Here is a 14,716-nt window from a genome sequence, read left to right as displayed (position 1 = left end):
AGAGGTTTACTCCTGTGTTAGAGTGATTTAGGGCTTCGCAACGTTTCTATCTACAGAAAACTAGAGAAATAGACTATTAAGTTATCTGCGCACAAGCAAGAAAACACCAGTTGCGCTACTGTTGTCCATTTGACAAATGCCAAAACAAAACCGCTATTATTGTCTCAGTTGGCCCTCCTGCTGAGGGTGTTTAAGCGCTGGTTTCAAAATGCCCGAACCCCAAACTTCCGCACCATCTTCACTTGATTCGACTGAATATAAAGTGAGTTAAATTTTCTCCAAAGAAGTCTCTAATCTCTAATGGCATAAACAGTGAATGCGGAATGAGAGAGAAATCATTTGTCAACCGCCTAGGTTTGCACCGACAAGAAATTTAACGCAGGAACGGACGCTAAAAAGGATAATGAAAGTTTGATACAGTGTCTTAAGGGTTGTCCAGGTCCGTGTGAGCTATTTTGAATCGTGTTGCCTTTTGCACTACAACACAGACTTATTACAAATGACCAACAATGATACCGAAATTTTATTGCATTTCAGTGAGCACGTACCGACTCTTATAGCCATACGGAAAAGCTGTAAACAACAGATTGAAGCGATGGTGGGCGATTCCAGCTGAATGGCGCCACCTGCTGGTTACTACCTCTTAATAAATAGCCAAAAAGTAAAGGCACAACACCGTTGCTGTCAAATACACCGTAATAGCTCGTTTGTTAATAAAATGTGGATGAAACGCACATTTAAAAGAAGGAATTTAAAAGAAATTAATTTAGGAATTAAAATCCCCACGACCTTTGTATAGACTTTCAAGACTACTGATCCTAATAGTTCCAAATTAATGTTGGCTGATATAATTATTATGTAACTATGTTTCTGTTAGTATGCCGAAAGTACCGACTACCACTGGCCAAAAAGCCCCAGTGGCCGCGTAGACACCCGAACACTGACGCAGACGTAGCTGTGCTCCAATAACAGAGTCCGGATGAAGATGCCGTCCACTAGTAAACCCAGTTGCTAGGTGCCGTACTAAAGTCTGCTGTCTGCTCCCTTCTCGTTCACTTTGCCTCGTGGCATTGTAATGACGGACGAGAGACCTGTGATAAAAAGTCTCCTGGAGAAGATGAACGCGTCTGTGCTGGGTCGACAAGAGACTGCGCTCTTAAAATGGTGCGTAATATTTTCGTTAAATCACTTTCTTGCGTCGACACTCACTACCGTAAAGTTAGTTGACACAGGTTGTTGTAGTCTACTGTAAGAACTAGGCAGATGTGTTAGAGGGTTTCTGGGGACTGTGAGATATCTCCGTCTGACCAGTGACCGAGACCAGTGACCAAAACAAACTGTCATGCAGCTTTGATGGGCTGAATTAGCTCAGTGACCTGAATAGTTGCAGCGCGTTGCAGTGCGGTTACTGATCCGCAGGTGTGCTGAGATCCTTGCGTATCACTTGTCGCCTCGCCGCAGGCTGGAATTGAGGAAATAGGACAGGTGTTCAGCGTATGCAAACAACCAGTGTTGTTCCGTTGTTATTGTTGTTTTTGTTTGTTTTTGTGTTAAAGTGTCTAGGTAAGTTTTTTGTCTTCAGATCTGAAGATCACCACTTAAGAACTGCAGTGGATGAAGTTGAACATATTTGCCAAGAATATAGGTATTTCTCATGTTATCTGTTCTCTGTTACTATCAATGCGTATATCAGCTGAATGTCTGTGTTTGTAATGTGCGTTTTTCTTTTAATCTCCAAATCTTAATAAAGTCCAGTCCTGTAGTTGAAAGGTTAGTGATACACCATGAGTGCCCACGTGGAGACGGATGCCCAGACCATCAGCCCAGACATGCCGGCCATGTTTGACGGCGTGAAGCTGGCCGCAGTGGCTGCTGTCCTCTACATTGTAGTGCGATGCCTCAATCTGAAGAGTCCAACAGCAGCGCCCGAGATCAGTTGTCAGGACACTCCACACAACCGTTACCTGATCAAGTCCTGTCCCATCCTCACAAAAGAGTGAGTATTCACACCTCCACCAGCACCCACTGGCCCACCCTTGTCTACTCAGTGAAAGGGAGGGGAAATTGTTCTAATGCCTTCAAATGTCTCCGCATTCGTGCTATTGACGTTTGTGTAAATCAGGTGACGCTGTTGTTCAAAGCCACTTAGGGATGCCTGCTGAAGAAGGCAGAGATTAGGTCAAGGGCACAGTATTGGCTGGAATCAAAGCCTGACCTTTGGACAGGTCAGCCGAGATCTAGGCGACAAGCTTCAAATACCAGCGTCCTTGTGCTCATATGTGTTTGCAGGTATATTCCCCCCTTACTATGGGGTAAGAGTGGACACTTCCAGACAGCTCTCTATGGGAAGATGGGCAGGGTGAGTTCTCCTCACCCGTGTGGAGTACGCATGTTCCTGCCCATGCAGGACGGAGCCACAGCTACGTTTGACCTTTTCGAGCCCCTTGGTGACCATGTGATTGGTGGTGAGAGCCTGTTATTTTTAACCTTTGCTGGACTGAAATGCAGTGGTACATGCCTGGGGTAAAAAATGTTCTGAGAATGTTCTAACATACCCTTATCTGGGACCAGTTTCTATTAGGTCAATCATAGGAAAGGCTGGACCTTGATAATGCAAAGTGGGTACTAGGTCAGTGTGAAATAATAGCTTTGCTTTCTAAAAATTCAGTAGTAGTATACATGGGTCTCAGAGTCTCATTTGGAACACAATAGATTGTGTCTGAAATCACACTAATTTATTACTTAACCAAATGCCACCTCCACTCTCCTTTACTCTGTAAATCAGGTTCCAAACCCAGATCCCAAACCAAGTTCTCACACACCCTCATTTTTGTCATGCATGCTGGTACAAACGGAGTCATGCGATCAGTGTGTGCAGACCACCATCCCCGACACTTAACGGTGTCAGGAAGAACATAATGGCAACCTGCACACAATGTGTGTGTGTGTGTGTGTGTGTGTGTGTGTGTGTGTGTGTGTGTGTGTGTGTGTGTGTGTGTGTGTGTGTGTGTGTGTGTGCCGTATACTCACAGATGACATAACCATGGCAATCTGCCCTGGGATTGGTAACCACAGTGAGAAGCACTACATTCGCACCTTCGTGGATCACTCCCAGAAGCAGGGCTACAGATGCGCTGTTCTTAACCACCTGGGAGCCCTGCCCAACATCGAGCTCACCTCCCCACGGATGTTCACCTATGGTAGGACCTGGGTCTGTATGATAAAGTGTTTGCCTATGGGAAATAACCGTTTTGCAAGATTCTATGGCTATTTCATCATCGAGTTGGTGAAACTGCGTTCTCTTTATTTGCATGGGTGCCTGGCTCTTTCATACAGTTTCACTGACCAAAATGTTTGGCCAAGTGATATCAAGGAAATGATGTAACAGCCTGAAAACTAGGCCAGGGGTCTTTATTAGTTTTACCCTTTTTAGATATCATGTTCAATAACCAAGATTATAAATGCATTTAATATTAACACTGTTGTAAGATTGTTAAAGCACCCACTGCTGAAGCATTGCTTTGAAGACGTACGTTCTGTCATGCAGGCTGTACCTGGGAGTTCTCAGCCATGATGGGCTACATCAGACGGACTTTCCCCCAGACACACATCATAGTGGTGGGGTTCAGTCTAGGGGGGAACCTCGTCTGCAAGTTTTTGGGGGAAAACCCGGCCAATCAGGACAAAGTGCTATGCTGTGTCAGTGTCTGCCAGGGCTATAGCGCTCTAAGGTCTGTACCTATTCTCCTAGCATCTCCTAGCACTACCTTAGGAGTCAGCATGCCCCTTAATGTTTTGGTTGGAATGACTATTTAACTAAGGAGCTTTGTTTTGTCTTTCTTTTGTTTTTTAGGGCCCAAGAGACATTTCTGAAGTGGGACAGGTGCAGGAGACTCTATAACTTCTTTTTGGCAGACAATATGAAAAAGCTAATCCTGTCCCACAGGTAGGCACCGATAAAGACCCGTAAGGACAGGTAACTGGGACTGTGGCGACTGCTGAATGTGTAACGCTGACATGCTCACCCTGCAGAGGAAGTCTGTTTGGCATGCGGACCAGCAAAATGGAGATCACAGACCTGAGTCGTCTGTATGCTGCCACTTCTCTCACGCATATAGATGACATCATGAGGTATTACATAATAAAAGTTTACATATTCATACTTGTCGGTCAAGGAAAATGATTTTAACTTTTTCCTTGTGCATCCTTTAGTGACAGACATGTTTGTGTGTTTGTGCCATTTGTGTAAAATGCTTGATGTTAGTCTTCCTCTGGACTTCTTAGTAGTGTCTGACCGACTATTCAACACCAAGTTCTACCACAGCCAGATGTTTGGATGGAGTATTTCGAATGATCCATTCATTGTTCCTGCAAAATAATCTGCAAAAGGCTTTTAATGGCCATTAGTGGGCCATTCATTCAAACGCACCCTCTGAGTTTAATATGGAACTCTGTGCCCGTCTGTTTTTCCTCAGAAAGTTTCATGGTCATGATTCCTTAAAAGAATATTATGAAAAGGAAAGCTGTGTCAATTACATTCACAATGTAAGTATGTCCGAGTCGGTATTAAACGGGTCTTTACCTTACGGCATTTCTAGGAGACACTGTGTCGGCAGTGATGGTGTCGTGCGTCCTCTATGTGTGCCAGGTCAATGTTCCTCTCCTGCTGGTGAACTCGTCAGACGATCCTCTCGTCCATGAGTCACTGCTCACCATCCCTCGCACACTGGCAGGTATTGATTTTACAGGTGTATTACCTGCTTAGAAAGGCTTGTGCCTCATTAGCAAATGAAAAGGTCTGTGATCTTTAAGCATGTCTGCTGGTGAAGGTAAAATAAGTCGGCGCTCGTGTTGTTCAGACTGCAGAATAAGCCACTGCCAAGCTCAGAGTGGTCAAATGTTGCGCAACCTGCCCCCAGATCGGGGAGTATTTATTCCCAAACAACAGTATGACAGTGTGTTTCTGTATAAGTTACATCACTGTTTGTTGTTAATAGCATGTGGTAACTATGGCAACCAAGCAGCATCTTCAAACTTTGTGGAAAAGGAGGTGTCCTCTCACAAGGACATCCAGCTTTTCTTTTTCTTTTTTTTGTTTTATTCCAGCGACCTGGTATGACAATGCTCAGTCTAGAGCAGAGTTTCTCAACCCAGTCCCCAGGGACCACCAGACGGTTCCACAGCTTTACTCTGTCCAGGTTCCCAACACATTAGGTTAGAACAAAAACATGGAGCCGACTGGCAGGCCTCTGGGACTGGGCTGAGAAACACTGGGTCTAGGGGAGAAACACTGGGTCTAGGGGAGAAACACTGGGTCTAGAGGAGAAACACTGGGTCTAGGGGAGAAACACTGCATCTAGGGGAGAAACACTGCATCTAGGGGAGAAACACTGGGTCTAGGGGAGAAACACTGGGTCTAGGGGAGAAACACTGCATCTAGGGGAGAAACACTGCATCTAGGGGAGAAACACTGGGTCTAGGGGAGAAACGCTGCATCTAGGGGAGAAACACTGGGTCTAGGGGAGAAACACTGGGTCTAGGGGAGCTGGGAGAGTCTTCACATACAGCTGCTTTCCCTCACTGGGAGCTGGCAGGTCTTTGTCCTTGGTCCACTGGGCTTATTAGGACACGTGGTGCTGCTTGAGTTCCGTGCTGGTGCTGAATTTTTCAGGGCCATGCGATCTGTGTACTCCTGCGTGATTATCAGAGCTGGGAAGTCTCCGCCCATCTCCTCAGATTCTCCGCGCTCTCTTGGGGTCCAGCCTGCCCGGCTGCCCTGTGCTGCTGGGCCTATGCAGACGCCCTGTAACTCAGTCCTCGTCTTTTCTTAAACCACAAATAAAAGGCGGGTAACAATTTAAGAGACGGAAAAGAGATTTTATTCTCATAAGGCAGGGTGGGTATAATTATCAGTAATTCAGTGTAAGTAATTTATACCGGCTGTACTGGGAACAGTGACGATATGGTGTTACTCTTTGGTGTTATAATGGTTTGTAGAGAAGTATTTGTAAAGGGTGTTTACATGTACTTGACTCCAGCTGTGTACAACACAGCCCAACATCAATAACAAGATCCCTTATATAGTAAAGAGGGGAACCTAATTAGTGAACTCTGGGCTTAGGGTACCTTATTACCTGATTAATGATTAATGTATGTTTATACGCCAGACCTCAATGGATTCACCTTGGGGCTTTATTTTCTCTAGGGTGCAGCTTGTTAGTTGTGAGGCCGTATAAGGGCCTGACACGAGGCCTGTGTTTTCCCACCATCTGTTCTGGAGATGCTCTTGGTTAGGGCCACCACATGACTGTCAAATCTTTAGCGAAAAGCGTGTCCCCATATCAAAAAATGGCTGTGATGGACAGGGCGATCCCCCGTTAGGGCCAGCCATAGTCACATGACCGTCCTTACCTGCATCTTGGGATCAGGAAGAGACAGGCAGCAAGGCGAAACGTGACTCTGAGAAATGTCAAGCCAGGACCTGAGATGGAAATAAATATCTTATGTGCACCTGGTTATCTTACGTTAAGAATCAATGTCTGTCTCTCTCAGAATAGCTACATTAATCCAAGTGAATCCTCTCACAGGGGCGCCGAGCTCCCTTTCCCTTAATACACCTGTATGATGTCAGGCACGTGCGCTAACACTTGACACACCTGGCCTCCCCTTAGAGAAGAAGGAGAATGTGATCTTTGTGTTGACGATGCACGGGGGCCACTTGGGCTTCTTCGAGGGCGCAGTGCTCATCCCACAACCACTCACCTGGATAGACAAGGTCGTCGTCAGCTACGCCGACGCCGTGTGTCAGTGGGAGAAGCGACGGCCATGCCACCGAGCGACGGACCGCACAGAGCTCAAGGGCAAAGCCTAACGCTGACCTTTGTGGTGGCGGCATTAGCTGAGTACACCGGTCACGGAAGAATTGGACTCTTACGCCTTCACATATCCACGTAATCACAGGTTTCCGTACATTAATGTTGGATCACTTTCCACAAAGCAGACTACATCACAGTCGAGGTCAGGAAAGTTAAATGACATTTATATTACAGGTTTTTGAAACGGCCTCAAAATGGGCTGGATAGGTGAATTAATTTGGGTAATTAAGGGGTTTGTACTGAGAAGTGGAAGGGTAGGTCATATTTTAAAAGATCCTTTTAGAAGTGAGTTTACACCATCTTTTTTAGAATTTATGATGTATGATTGCAAAATATTTTGCTATAGATGCAAAGACCTTTCATAATGAATGAGTTGAAAATTCATTTCTGAAATACAAAAAGAACGGAATTGTGCAGATGAACCAGTGACTGTGTGTGTGTGTGTGTGTGTGTGTGTGTGTGTGTGTGTGTGTGTGTGTGTGTGTGTGTGTGTGTGTGTGTGTGTGTATATATATATATATATATATGGTCTCTGAGATGAACACGAAACTTTTAGCAGCAATATCCACATGAATGGAATTTGACTTTTGGCCTCGGTGTTGGTTTGCTATACTGTATGGTGAAGCGATTATGTATTGTAGGTAATAACCATTGCCCAAATGGAAATGAAAACGTTGATTGTGTTATTACAGGGTGACGCTTCATGAGAAAATACGTTTCGTAGCTTTCCTCAATAAGACAATGTTGCCCCCTAGTGGATGCTGCTGAAATCAAGAGATATTTTACCTTTTTTTGTCCCTAATGTGTATAAACATATGTGGATGAAAGAAACCATACATCACACAGTGTAAGTGTGAGAACTGAGTGTTTATATATGCACAAACCAATGATGATGTGGTCGTCTTACACTTCACTTTCTGTTGCTGTGTTGATGATTATTTATCAGCACACTACACTGTTTGGTATATTTGCTATTAGTTGCAGTGGATATTAAACCCAGAAATGTCACGTGTCAGTTTTTTATACAATGTGACAACGTGTGTCATTTAGTGGTAACTAAAAACTGACCATGTTCAATTCACTGACATGTTGATAACCAAACATTACAGAAGTCCACTTGGGGAAAGGCAAAATAAAAGCATGGATTGATGTTACAGTGTATGTGAATGACAATATGTGTATGAGAGAACTGCTGAAAGTTTCCCAGTCACAATTTAATCTCAATATAGCTGGTTTCTCTGTTTGTGGTTCAAACCTTTAAACCTCCTATTGTACTATGAATCAAAGTCTAATATCAATGTGTTCAAAATAAACAATTTTTAAAAATGTTTTGTTGTTTGTATGTTTATCAATTCCTTCAGAATGGTTACGATGTATTTGCCCCTCAGGTTCATTAGGTTATCATTAGTTGTAAATGTAAACAAATATATAATTTATGTAATCAAATTATTTTTGTCAGTACAGAACACTTCAAATGTGAATTTGTTTTTTGTGTTTATACATACTGATTTCAACAAGTTTAACTAAAAATCATTAAATGTACAATCAGTACCTCAGTTGGATAATGAGCCAATACCAGTACCATCAGCACACAGAAAAAAACGAGGGCATTGTGTTACAATTGACCTTAAAACACTTGAGGAAACACTTAGACAACTTAAGTTATCTACATGTTGTGTTCATGCCTTGACAAGCGACTTCCTCAAAAGCATTTTCAACTCTAGCAGCTGAAACAGCTTCAAGTAGTTAATGTCTCACTGATATCAGGTATATTCCCCAAATCACCAAAACAAACTTTCATCAAGTCACTCTTGAAAAACTAGACCACATATTGCTATCATGTGGGATTGCGACATTTATCACTACAGCCCTCTTCTGTTGTTTATTCATCACTAGCATGTCTGGTTAGTTAGGCGTTACCATTTTGTGAGTCTGTATCTTGAAGTCCCACAGGATCTTAGCTCGGTCATTCTCCACTTTGACCTTGGAACGTCCAGCCCTTATAATGTAATGTGCTGGATTGTCTCAGATTGTCTCTATGCACAGCCTGTCTAGTGTGGGATATCACAGCCTCTGCTGATCTTGCATTCAGAGCTTATTCCTGTGCTGCCATGATTAGAGTCTCTGTGCAGTCTTTCAGTGCAGCCTTTCCTAGCCATTGGTAGGGTTTTCCCAAATCAGTCACTTCCACTATTTGCTGGTGGTACATACCATGCTGGGGTCTGTCCTCCTATGATGATGCTGGTTCCTCCTCATTCACAACGCTGCCTGAGGTTCTGAGCTACCCAGTATACCCAGTAAGCACTTCATCATTTGGGGCCATCTTCCTGGTTTACTTCTGGTTCTTGGTGGTTTTATCCTGTACAGTGATGCTCACTAGTCCTCTAACCCCTCCTTCTGCTTAATGTACAGTCTCAGATTGCTGGATTTGGGATGCAACAGGCTGTGCATTGTGAGGAGGTTTCTAGATATGATGTCAATGGCTTCTATCTCCTCCTTTGGCCAGCGTATGATGCCAGCGGGGTATCTGATGACTGCTAGAGTGGAGGTGTTGATAGCCTGGATCTTGTTCTTCCCATTCAGCTGACTTCTCAGAACTTGCATCACGCTCTTTGTAGGTGTTTGTCTACAGCTGCTTTCCTCGTGGCCTCTTCATAATTCCCATCACTTACGTGGGAGATTTCAGGGTACCTGTAGATGCCCTCAACATTTATGTTACCTTTCGGTAGTTATAGCTACCGTCCCTCTCCTTGCAATCATGTATAATTAGAAGGTTTGAGTTATTTTGTTCAGTTCTGGGCCCTCTTTAATTCAATCAATATATGGTTCCTTTAGACCAAATTCTAAAACACAAGATTGTTTATTACAGATGACGCACAGGTGTGCCTGGTCTTCTCAGTTGGTGTTCATTGCAAATAACTTGTTGAAATACAGTTTCCTGGACAAAGCATAAATTTGTCAACAGAGAGGTATACCTTAAATATGTGGACATCTTTTTGCACATCGATCATTAAAACAGCTCTTCACCGTCTTAAGAGCACAGGTAGAACCAAAAGCCCAATGTCTCACTGAGACCGAGAGAAAGACGTTTATCTCCAGCAGGGCACATATGGCCTCCTCACCAAACTCCCCCAAAGACCTCTCAACACCTACACTGTTTTCAGCATGAGACTTTTAACCAGGACATAGAGAACAGAGCATTTCCTTGCTTCCGGTTGGTTACAGAAATAACTTCCAGTCTATAAATCACTGAATGGATGAATTGTATTCTTTTTTTCTACTTTTGTATATTTTTGATATGCACAAAGAGTATAAACATAGGTGGTGTTAGAGCTTCGGTCTCAGGAGTGTAATTAGCTTGTTTATTACAATTATATTCTGCTGTTTTATCTTGCCCTGTCTAGAAATGAACGCAAGAAAAAACTTTACAACATATTGTTCATGATAGTCTTTATATATACAGTGTATTCACAAGATCTGGGAGTCAAACATTTCTGAAATTTTACAAGTATCATATTTACTATGATCTGTTGGGAAAGCAAACAGAAGCACTTTTGCAGAGCTACTGGTCTTTCCTGGTCTTTCCTATGCAGCAGAACAAAAGGGTGCTGGTAACATTATGCCATTTGCTCACGATGAAGCCCGTGATCATTGTGTGGCACACTGTATGGGAAGGGAAGTCTTTTGGGTCTGGGTGTGCCTCAGGCTCTCAGAAACGCCTGCATATATATTTGCACATGTGTACCAGTTATTCAATATGACCTGACACAAACAACTAGTACTAAATAAAGAAGCATTTCCTAAATCTTTGCGGTACTTTCAGTCAAACAGTTTTGAAGCTGTCAGCTTGCCATCGTATTTGGGACCCTTTCCATCAAATTCCTCAGGCAGGATTTCAGCATCAAACTCGTTGTAGAAGCCATCCAGATCATCTCCATGGACAAACACCTTCGAGCATAAAGAAACAGGCAAAAACCTCAGTCAAGGTTAAGAGCCTCTTCATAAAGCAAGTCTAACACTGATATAGCTAAAAGAAGCTCCAGGGAACGTGGCCTCACCCTGTCCAGGAGTTTGCTTTTCATGAAGGGTTTCACCACGTTGTATGTGGTAGTGAAATACCACGGCTGATGAATGAAGTGCACAGCTTTGAAACGAGCAGGGAATGAATCCTAAACCCCAAAAAAAGAGCACGAGGAGTCAGAAAACTACGATATAGAGGAGCGATCTACGATATCGGAAATGTTTGAGTGTTGTGTAAAACATGGCACATTCCTTCCGTTACCTGCAACATGTCCACCATCTTCTTCAGGTCTGCTGGATTGATGCTGGATGCCTGCTGCATGGTGAATCCCTTGAAGTTCTCAATGATGCAGACGCCGTTGATCTGAGTCTCCTCGTTTTCCAGAAGCTTCTCCAGAATCACACAGTACGCCCTGAGAATCTACACAAAAGAGTTCTGTGACTTCTAGAAAGAAAAATGCATCGATATGTCACTTAGGTCGAGATGAACTCTTCCATTCTGTGGCACACGTCTCACCTCGTCGAAGGTGATCTCGTCATAGTCCCAGTTCTCAATGTTGAAGAGCAGCACCACGCGGCCGTATTTGTCTCTGCTCTGGAGAACCCCTGGGTAGCCGGCTTCAATGGTGCTGCGCACCGCCTCAGGGGTCAGGTTCTCAAACAGCTCGGGGTAATCTCGCCTGAAACGCACATACCCTAAAGCAACAGAGCAATTCTTACCACCAGCGCAATTCGGGTTCGGGACACAAAAGAAGTTGTGCTCCACTATTACCGGTTCAGAAACCTTTGTGGCTGTACAGATTACAGTGACCCTTATATCTGTTGTGGTAAAAAACCCATGAACCCATGTTCACCTTTCATGAGTTCAAAGGACCTGTGCACGTCATACTTTCTTGCCCGAATAAACCTGAGGAGAAGAGCGTCAGACTTGCTGCCCAGAGCGTCCTGCGCTGCCTTGGCCAAGTCGTCCCCGCTGTCCGCCTTCTCCTTCAACATGCTCCTCAGTTCCTTCAGCGCTGAAACTTTTCTCTCCTCCGTCTCATTCAGCTCATCTTTAGCCTACAACATCCAGTGGATAGCACAGCACTGCTAAAACACACATGACCTGTGTCTGGAGTGTTATGAAACAATTGCGATGACCACAGTTAAAAAAAAAATAACCTTCCTGAGCTGTACTGAAATGTTCTTTCTTCATATAAACAATAGAAACAGTGTGTTGAAAAAGAGACGTAATGCTTCTTAAAATAACAAAGTATTAGAGATCAAACTGATTTTGACAGGAATGTCTGCAAAATGAGTGTAAGCACAGATTAGGGTCTCAGTATGTGGCATTTAGTCAGTGGGTTAGCTTCGATGGGGCTGTGAGCACACCTTTTGTATGGTGTGTTCAGGCAGCTGGGCACAAGCTCCGAACACTGGCCCGTGATCTTTAATCGTGAGATGTTCCAGTTTGGCCCTGAGGGCCTGCTCCTCCTCCGACACCATCCGGAACGTTCCACTCTGTGGGCAGACAACGGCATCCGATCAGAACAAACCCAAAAGCAGCCTAATCCAGCACCCCTCACTCTCACGATGCTGGCCCAATCAATGGGGGCTAGTGTGAGGAAATGCTAAGCTGCCTCACATGAATTGGGTAAAGCCTGTTAGAACAAAACTAATAAAGAAAACCTTTGTCTGAGGCCAGAGCTTAGTGGCTAATACTGGTAGACCCCAGTCCAATAATGAGCACTGCCTTGTTCTTGGGATATTTGCTGACTACACGTTACACGCACGTAGAGTTTCGGAGGAGTCTCAGTGCAAAGTTTCGGAACACTGTCACTTCAAGAACAGTAGCACCAGGTTACTGAGAAACTGTGTTTTGCAAATGAGAAAAAGAGCAACTCAAGAAGTGAGAATTCGTAATGTCAAACAGTCTCACCCATATTTATGGCTTTTACAGTCATGTCATAGTAAGAACACTGCATAAAAACTGCACCCCCCAGTCATATGCATAATAGTATGAAAAACAAAAACAACATTTAACTACTCTGAGAAAGAAATGCAAACTGATATGCACATAGGCATAAGTGTAATGAACAACATAGTAAACTATTGACAAAAAGTGTGCAGAAGTGGGAAGTTTATATGTACTTACGATGACAGCCATTATAGCAGATATTCAGTATGTTCTTGTAAAAGAGGGAAACAAAGATTATATTGGAAATAGCATGTTTTAGCTCTCAGAAAATACACTGTAGATATTCTCCTTTTCCTCTAGACAATCAAGCTTTTTATTTGACAGGCCTAATGACCAAATTAGTTAAAGGAGAATTCCTGTTTATTAGAATTCAATTCGCCACTGTCGCCTTTGGCTTGCGCTTTGACAACATGTGTTGTGAAAAGCGCTATACAAATAAACTTTGATTTATTGATTGATTTGGAGTGAATTTTGTGTGTATTGGTTGCATGCAGATTAAAATTCCTCACTCAAGACATAGCCCTCATCTAAATTTTCCTGTCACAACAGATATTGTGTCTCCAAAAGAAAGATGTACTTATGGAATCAGTCCTCATACTCAAAGTCTAACTTAACAGTAACACCAAGAAACCTGCTTCATCTAACAGAACAATTTTGCATAAGAAAACAAACCCACGTCACCTAACCGCTACAATGTGGCCCAGGTTTATTCTAGTCCAGCATAACTCACCACAGCCACAGAGGTGCACCGCTGAGCGATCCGTCACATGAAGTCTGGTGAAGGGAGGAGGTGCAGGCTGTGGCCATTTGTACTGACACTCCTCCTCTCGCTTGTCGCTGTCACAGAGGATTACGCAGGGCAGACCTGCTCTGGATCAGAACCCCATTCAAGGAGGGAAGAGGAATCAGTAGTCTGTAGTCAGTGGTCAGTAGGCTTCAACAAATACCTGGAAGTCAAAGGTACGAAATATTTAAGATTCTCTTGTTCCGTGTCCAATGGTTTATGGGAAATACAATCTGAAAAACTGATCTCAGGTCATTACAAAGGGCGATCGATATGATTACAGATATAGGTGGATGTTGGCAAAGGCACACCCATCAAGGTGAAAAGCTAAGTGTGTCTGAAGGTTCAGACTTCCAAACCATTCAGATATTTCGGGTAAATAAACATTACCATAATTGACAGTATCCCATCTGCAACATAAACATTTTATGAAACCCTTGATCTAGCAGTTCATATCGTGCAGGGATCGGTTCTTGGCCATTAAACAAATTCCACTGTAGGAATGACCTACAGAAACCTACAGTACTTTTTATCTATTTACTTAGTATGGCTTATGACAAGTAATGGCACCTCCCACTGAAAATGATCCTAAACCATTCACAGAAGCCAGGATTTCTCATTATCTTCTATTCATTCCCTCCTCTCTGATGCAAAACAAGAGTACGCATAATCCCCCAGATCAGGGGTTAGCTGTGATCTGTGGTCTTTAAGGTCTGGGAATCAGGACAATGTGGGCTTGTACTCCCTGGGACTCTATGGGTGCAGAGTGGGTTACTACTGGCCAGGGCTCTGGTCAGCACCGCTGGTGTTTACACAAGAGCCCACAAGTGACAACTATACACACCTACGCATTTAAAACTGCCATAATGCAGAGGTTCATAAATATATGAGAATACGAGATACGAGAATACTGACCACGTTTTCAGTAGAACAAGAACGGGTTACATTTGATTCTGGATCTCAGATTGTCAAATGTACAACTATTTACAGATATTGTTTAATAGATTCTGATATAATGTACTAGAATTTGTTACTTTGGACAAAGGCATCACTGACAATTCAAGTGTGACAAAAACCAGA

The 14,716-nt window shown here is 43.5% G+C and overlaps 2 protein-coding genes across 4 annotated transcripts; one reads left to right on the top strand and one right to left on the bottom strand.

The window, feature by feature from the left end:
- Window positions 1–908: 908 nt before the first annotated feature.
- On the top strand, window positions 909–8,203 carry abhd2b (abhydrolase domain containing 2, acylglycerol lipase b). 3 transcript variants are annotated; one of them, XM_077021487.1, is made up of 11 exons: window positions 911–1,164; window positions 1,557–1,645; window positions 1,751–1,996; window positions 2,290–2,465; window positions 3,033–3,200; window positions 3,548–3,731; window positions 3,854–3,946; window positions 4,033–4,131; window positions 4,476–4,545; window positions 4,649–4,733; window positions 6,672–8,203. In XM_077021487.1, the coding sequence occupies exons 3-11, from the start codon at window positions 1,785–1,787 to the stop codon at window positions 6,869–6,871; spliced, it is 1,287 nt and encodes a 428-aa protein (XP_076877602.1). In that variant the 5' UTR covers window positions 911–1,164; window positions 1,557–1,645; window positions 1,751–1,784; the 3' UTR covers window positions 6,872–8,203. The 3 variants fall into 3 exon arrangements, with proteins under 3 accessions (XP_076877604.1, XP_076877602.1, XP_076877601.1); XM_077021486.1 differs by having other exon boundaries at window positions 912–1,164; window positions 1,583–1,645; XM_077021489.1 differs by lacking the exon at window positions 4,476–4,545 and having other exon boundaries at window positions 909–1,164; window positions 1,583–1,645; window positions 4,599–4,733; window positions 6,672–6,808.
- Window positions 8,204–10,333: 2,130 nt separating this feature from the next.
- Window positions 10,334–14,535, bottom strand: rlbp1b (retinaldehyde binding protein 1b). The gene is made up of 8 exons (XM_077021484.1): window positions 13,583–14,535; window positions 13,030–13,063; window positions 12,267–12,395; window positions 11,750–11,954; window positions 11,413–11,591; window positions 11,158–11,316; window positions 10,934–11,044; window positions 10,334–10,823 (listed from the first exon to the last, which is right to left on the bottom strand). Exons 2-8 carry the CDS (start codon window positions 13,039–13,041, stop codon window positions 10,695–10,697), a joined length of 924 nt encoding a protein of 307 aa, XP_076877599.1. The 5' UTR covers window positions 13,042–13,063; window positions 13,583–14,535; the 3' UTR covers window positions 10,334–10,694.
- Window positions 14,536–14,716: the final 181 nt, after the last annotated feature.

This window comes from Brachyhypopomus gauderio, chromosome 11 (genome assembly GCF_052324685.1).
Source record: "Brachyhypopomus gauderio isolate BG-103 chromosome 11, BGAUD_0.2, whole genome shotgun sequence".
NCBI classification, from domain to species: Eukaryota; Metazoa; Chordata; class Actinopteri; order Gymnotiformes; family Hypopomidae; genus Brachyhypopomus; species Brachyhypopomus gauderio.
The sequence above is the reverse complement of the archived record's forward strand: the minus strand, read 5'-3'. Positions and strand labels throughout refer to the sequence as shown.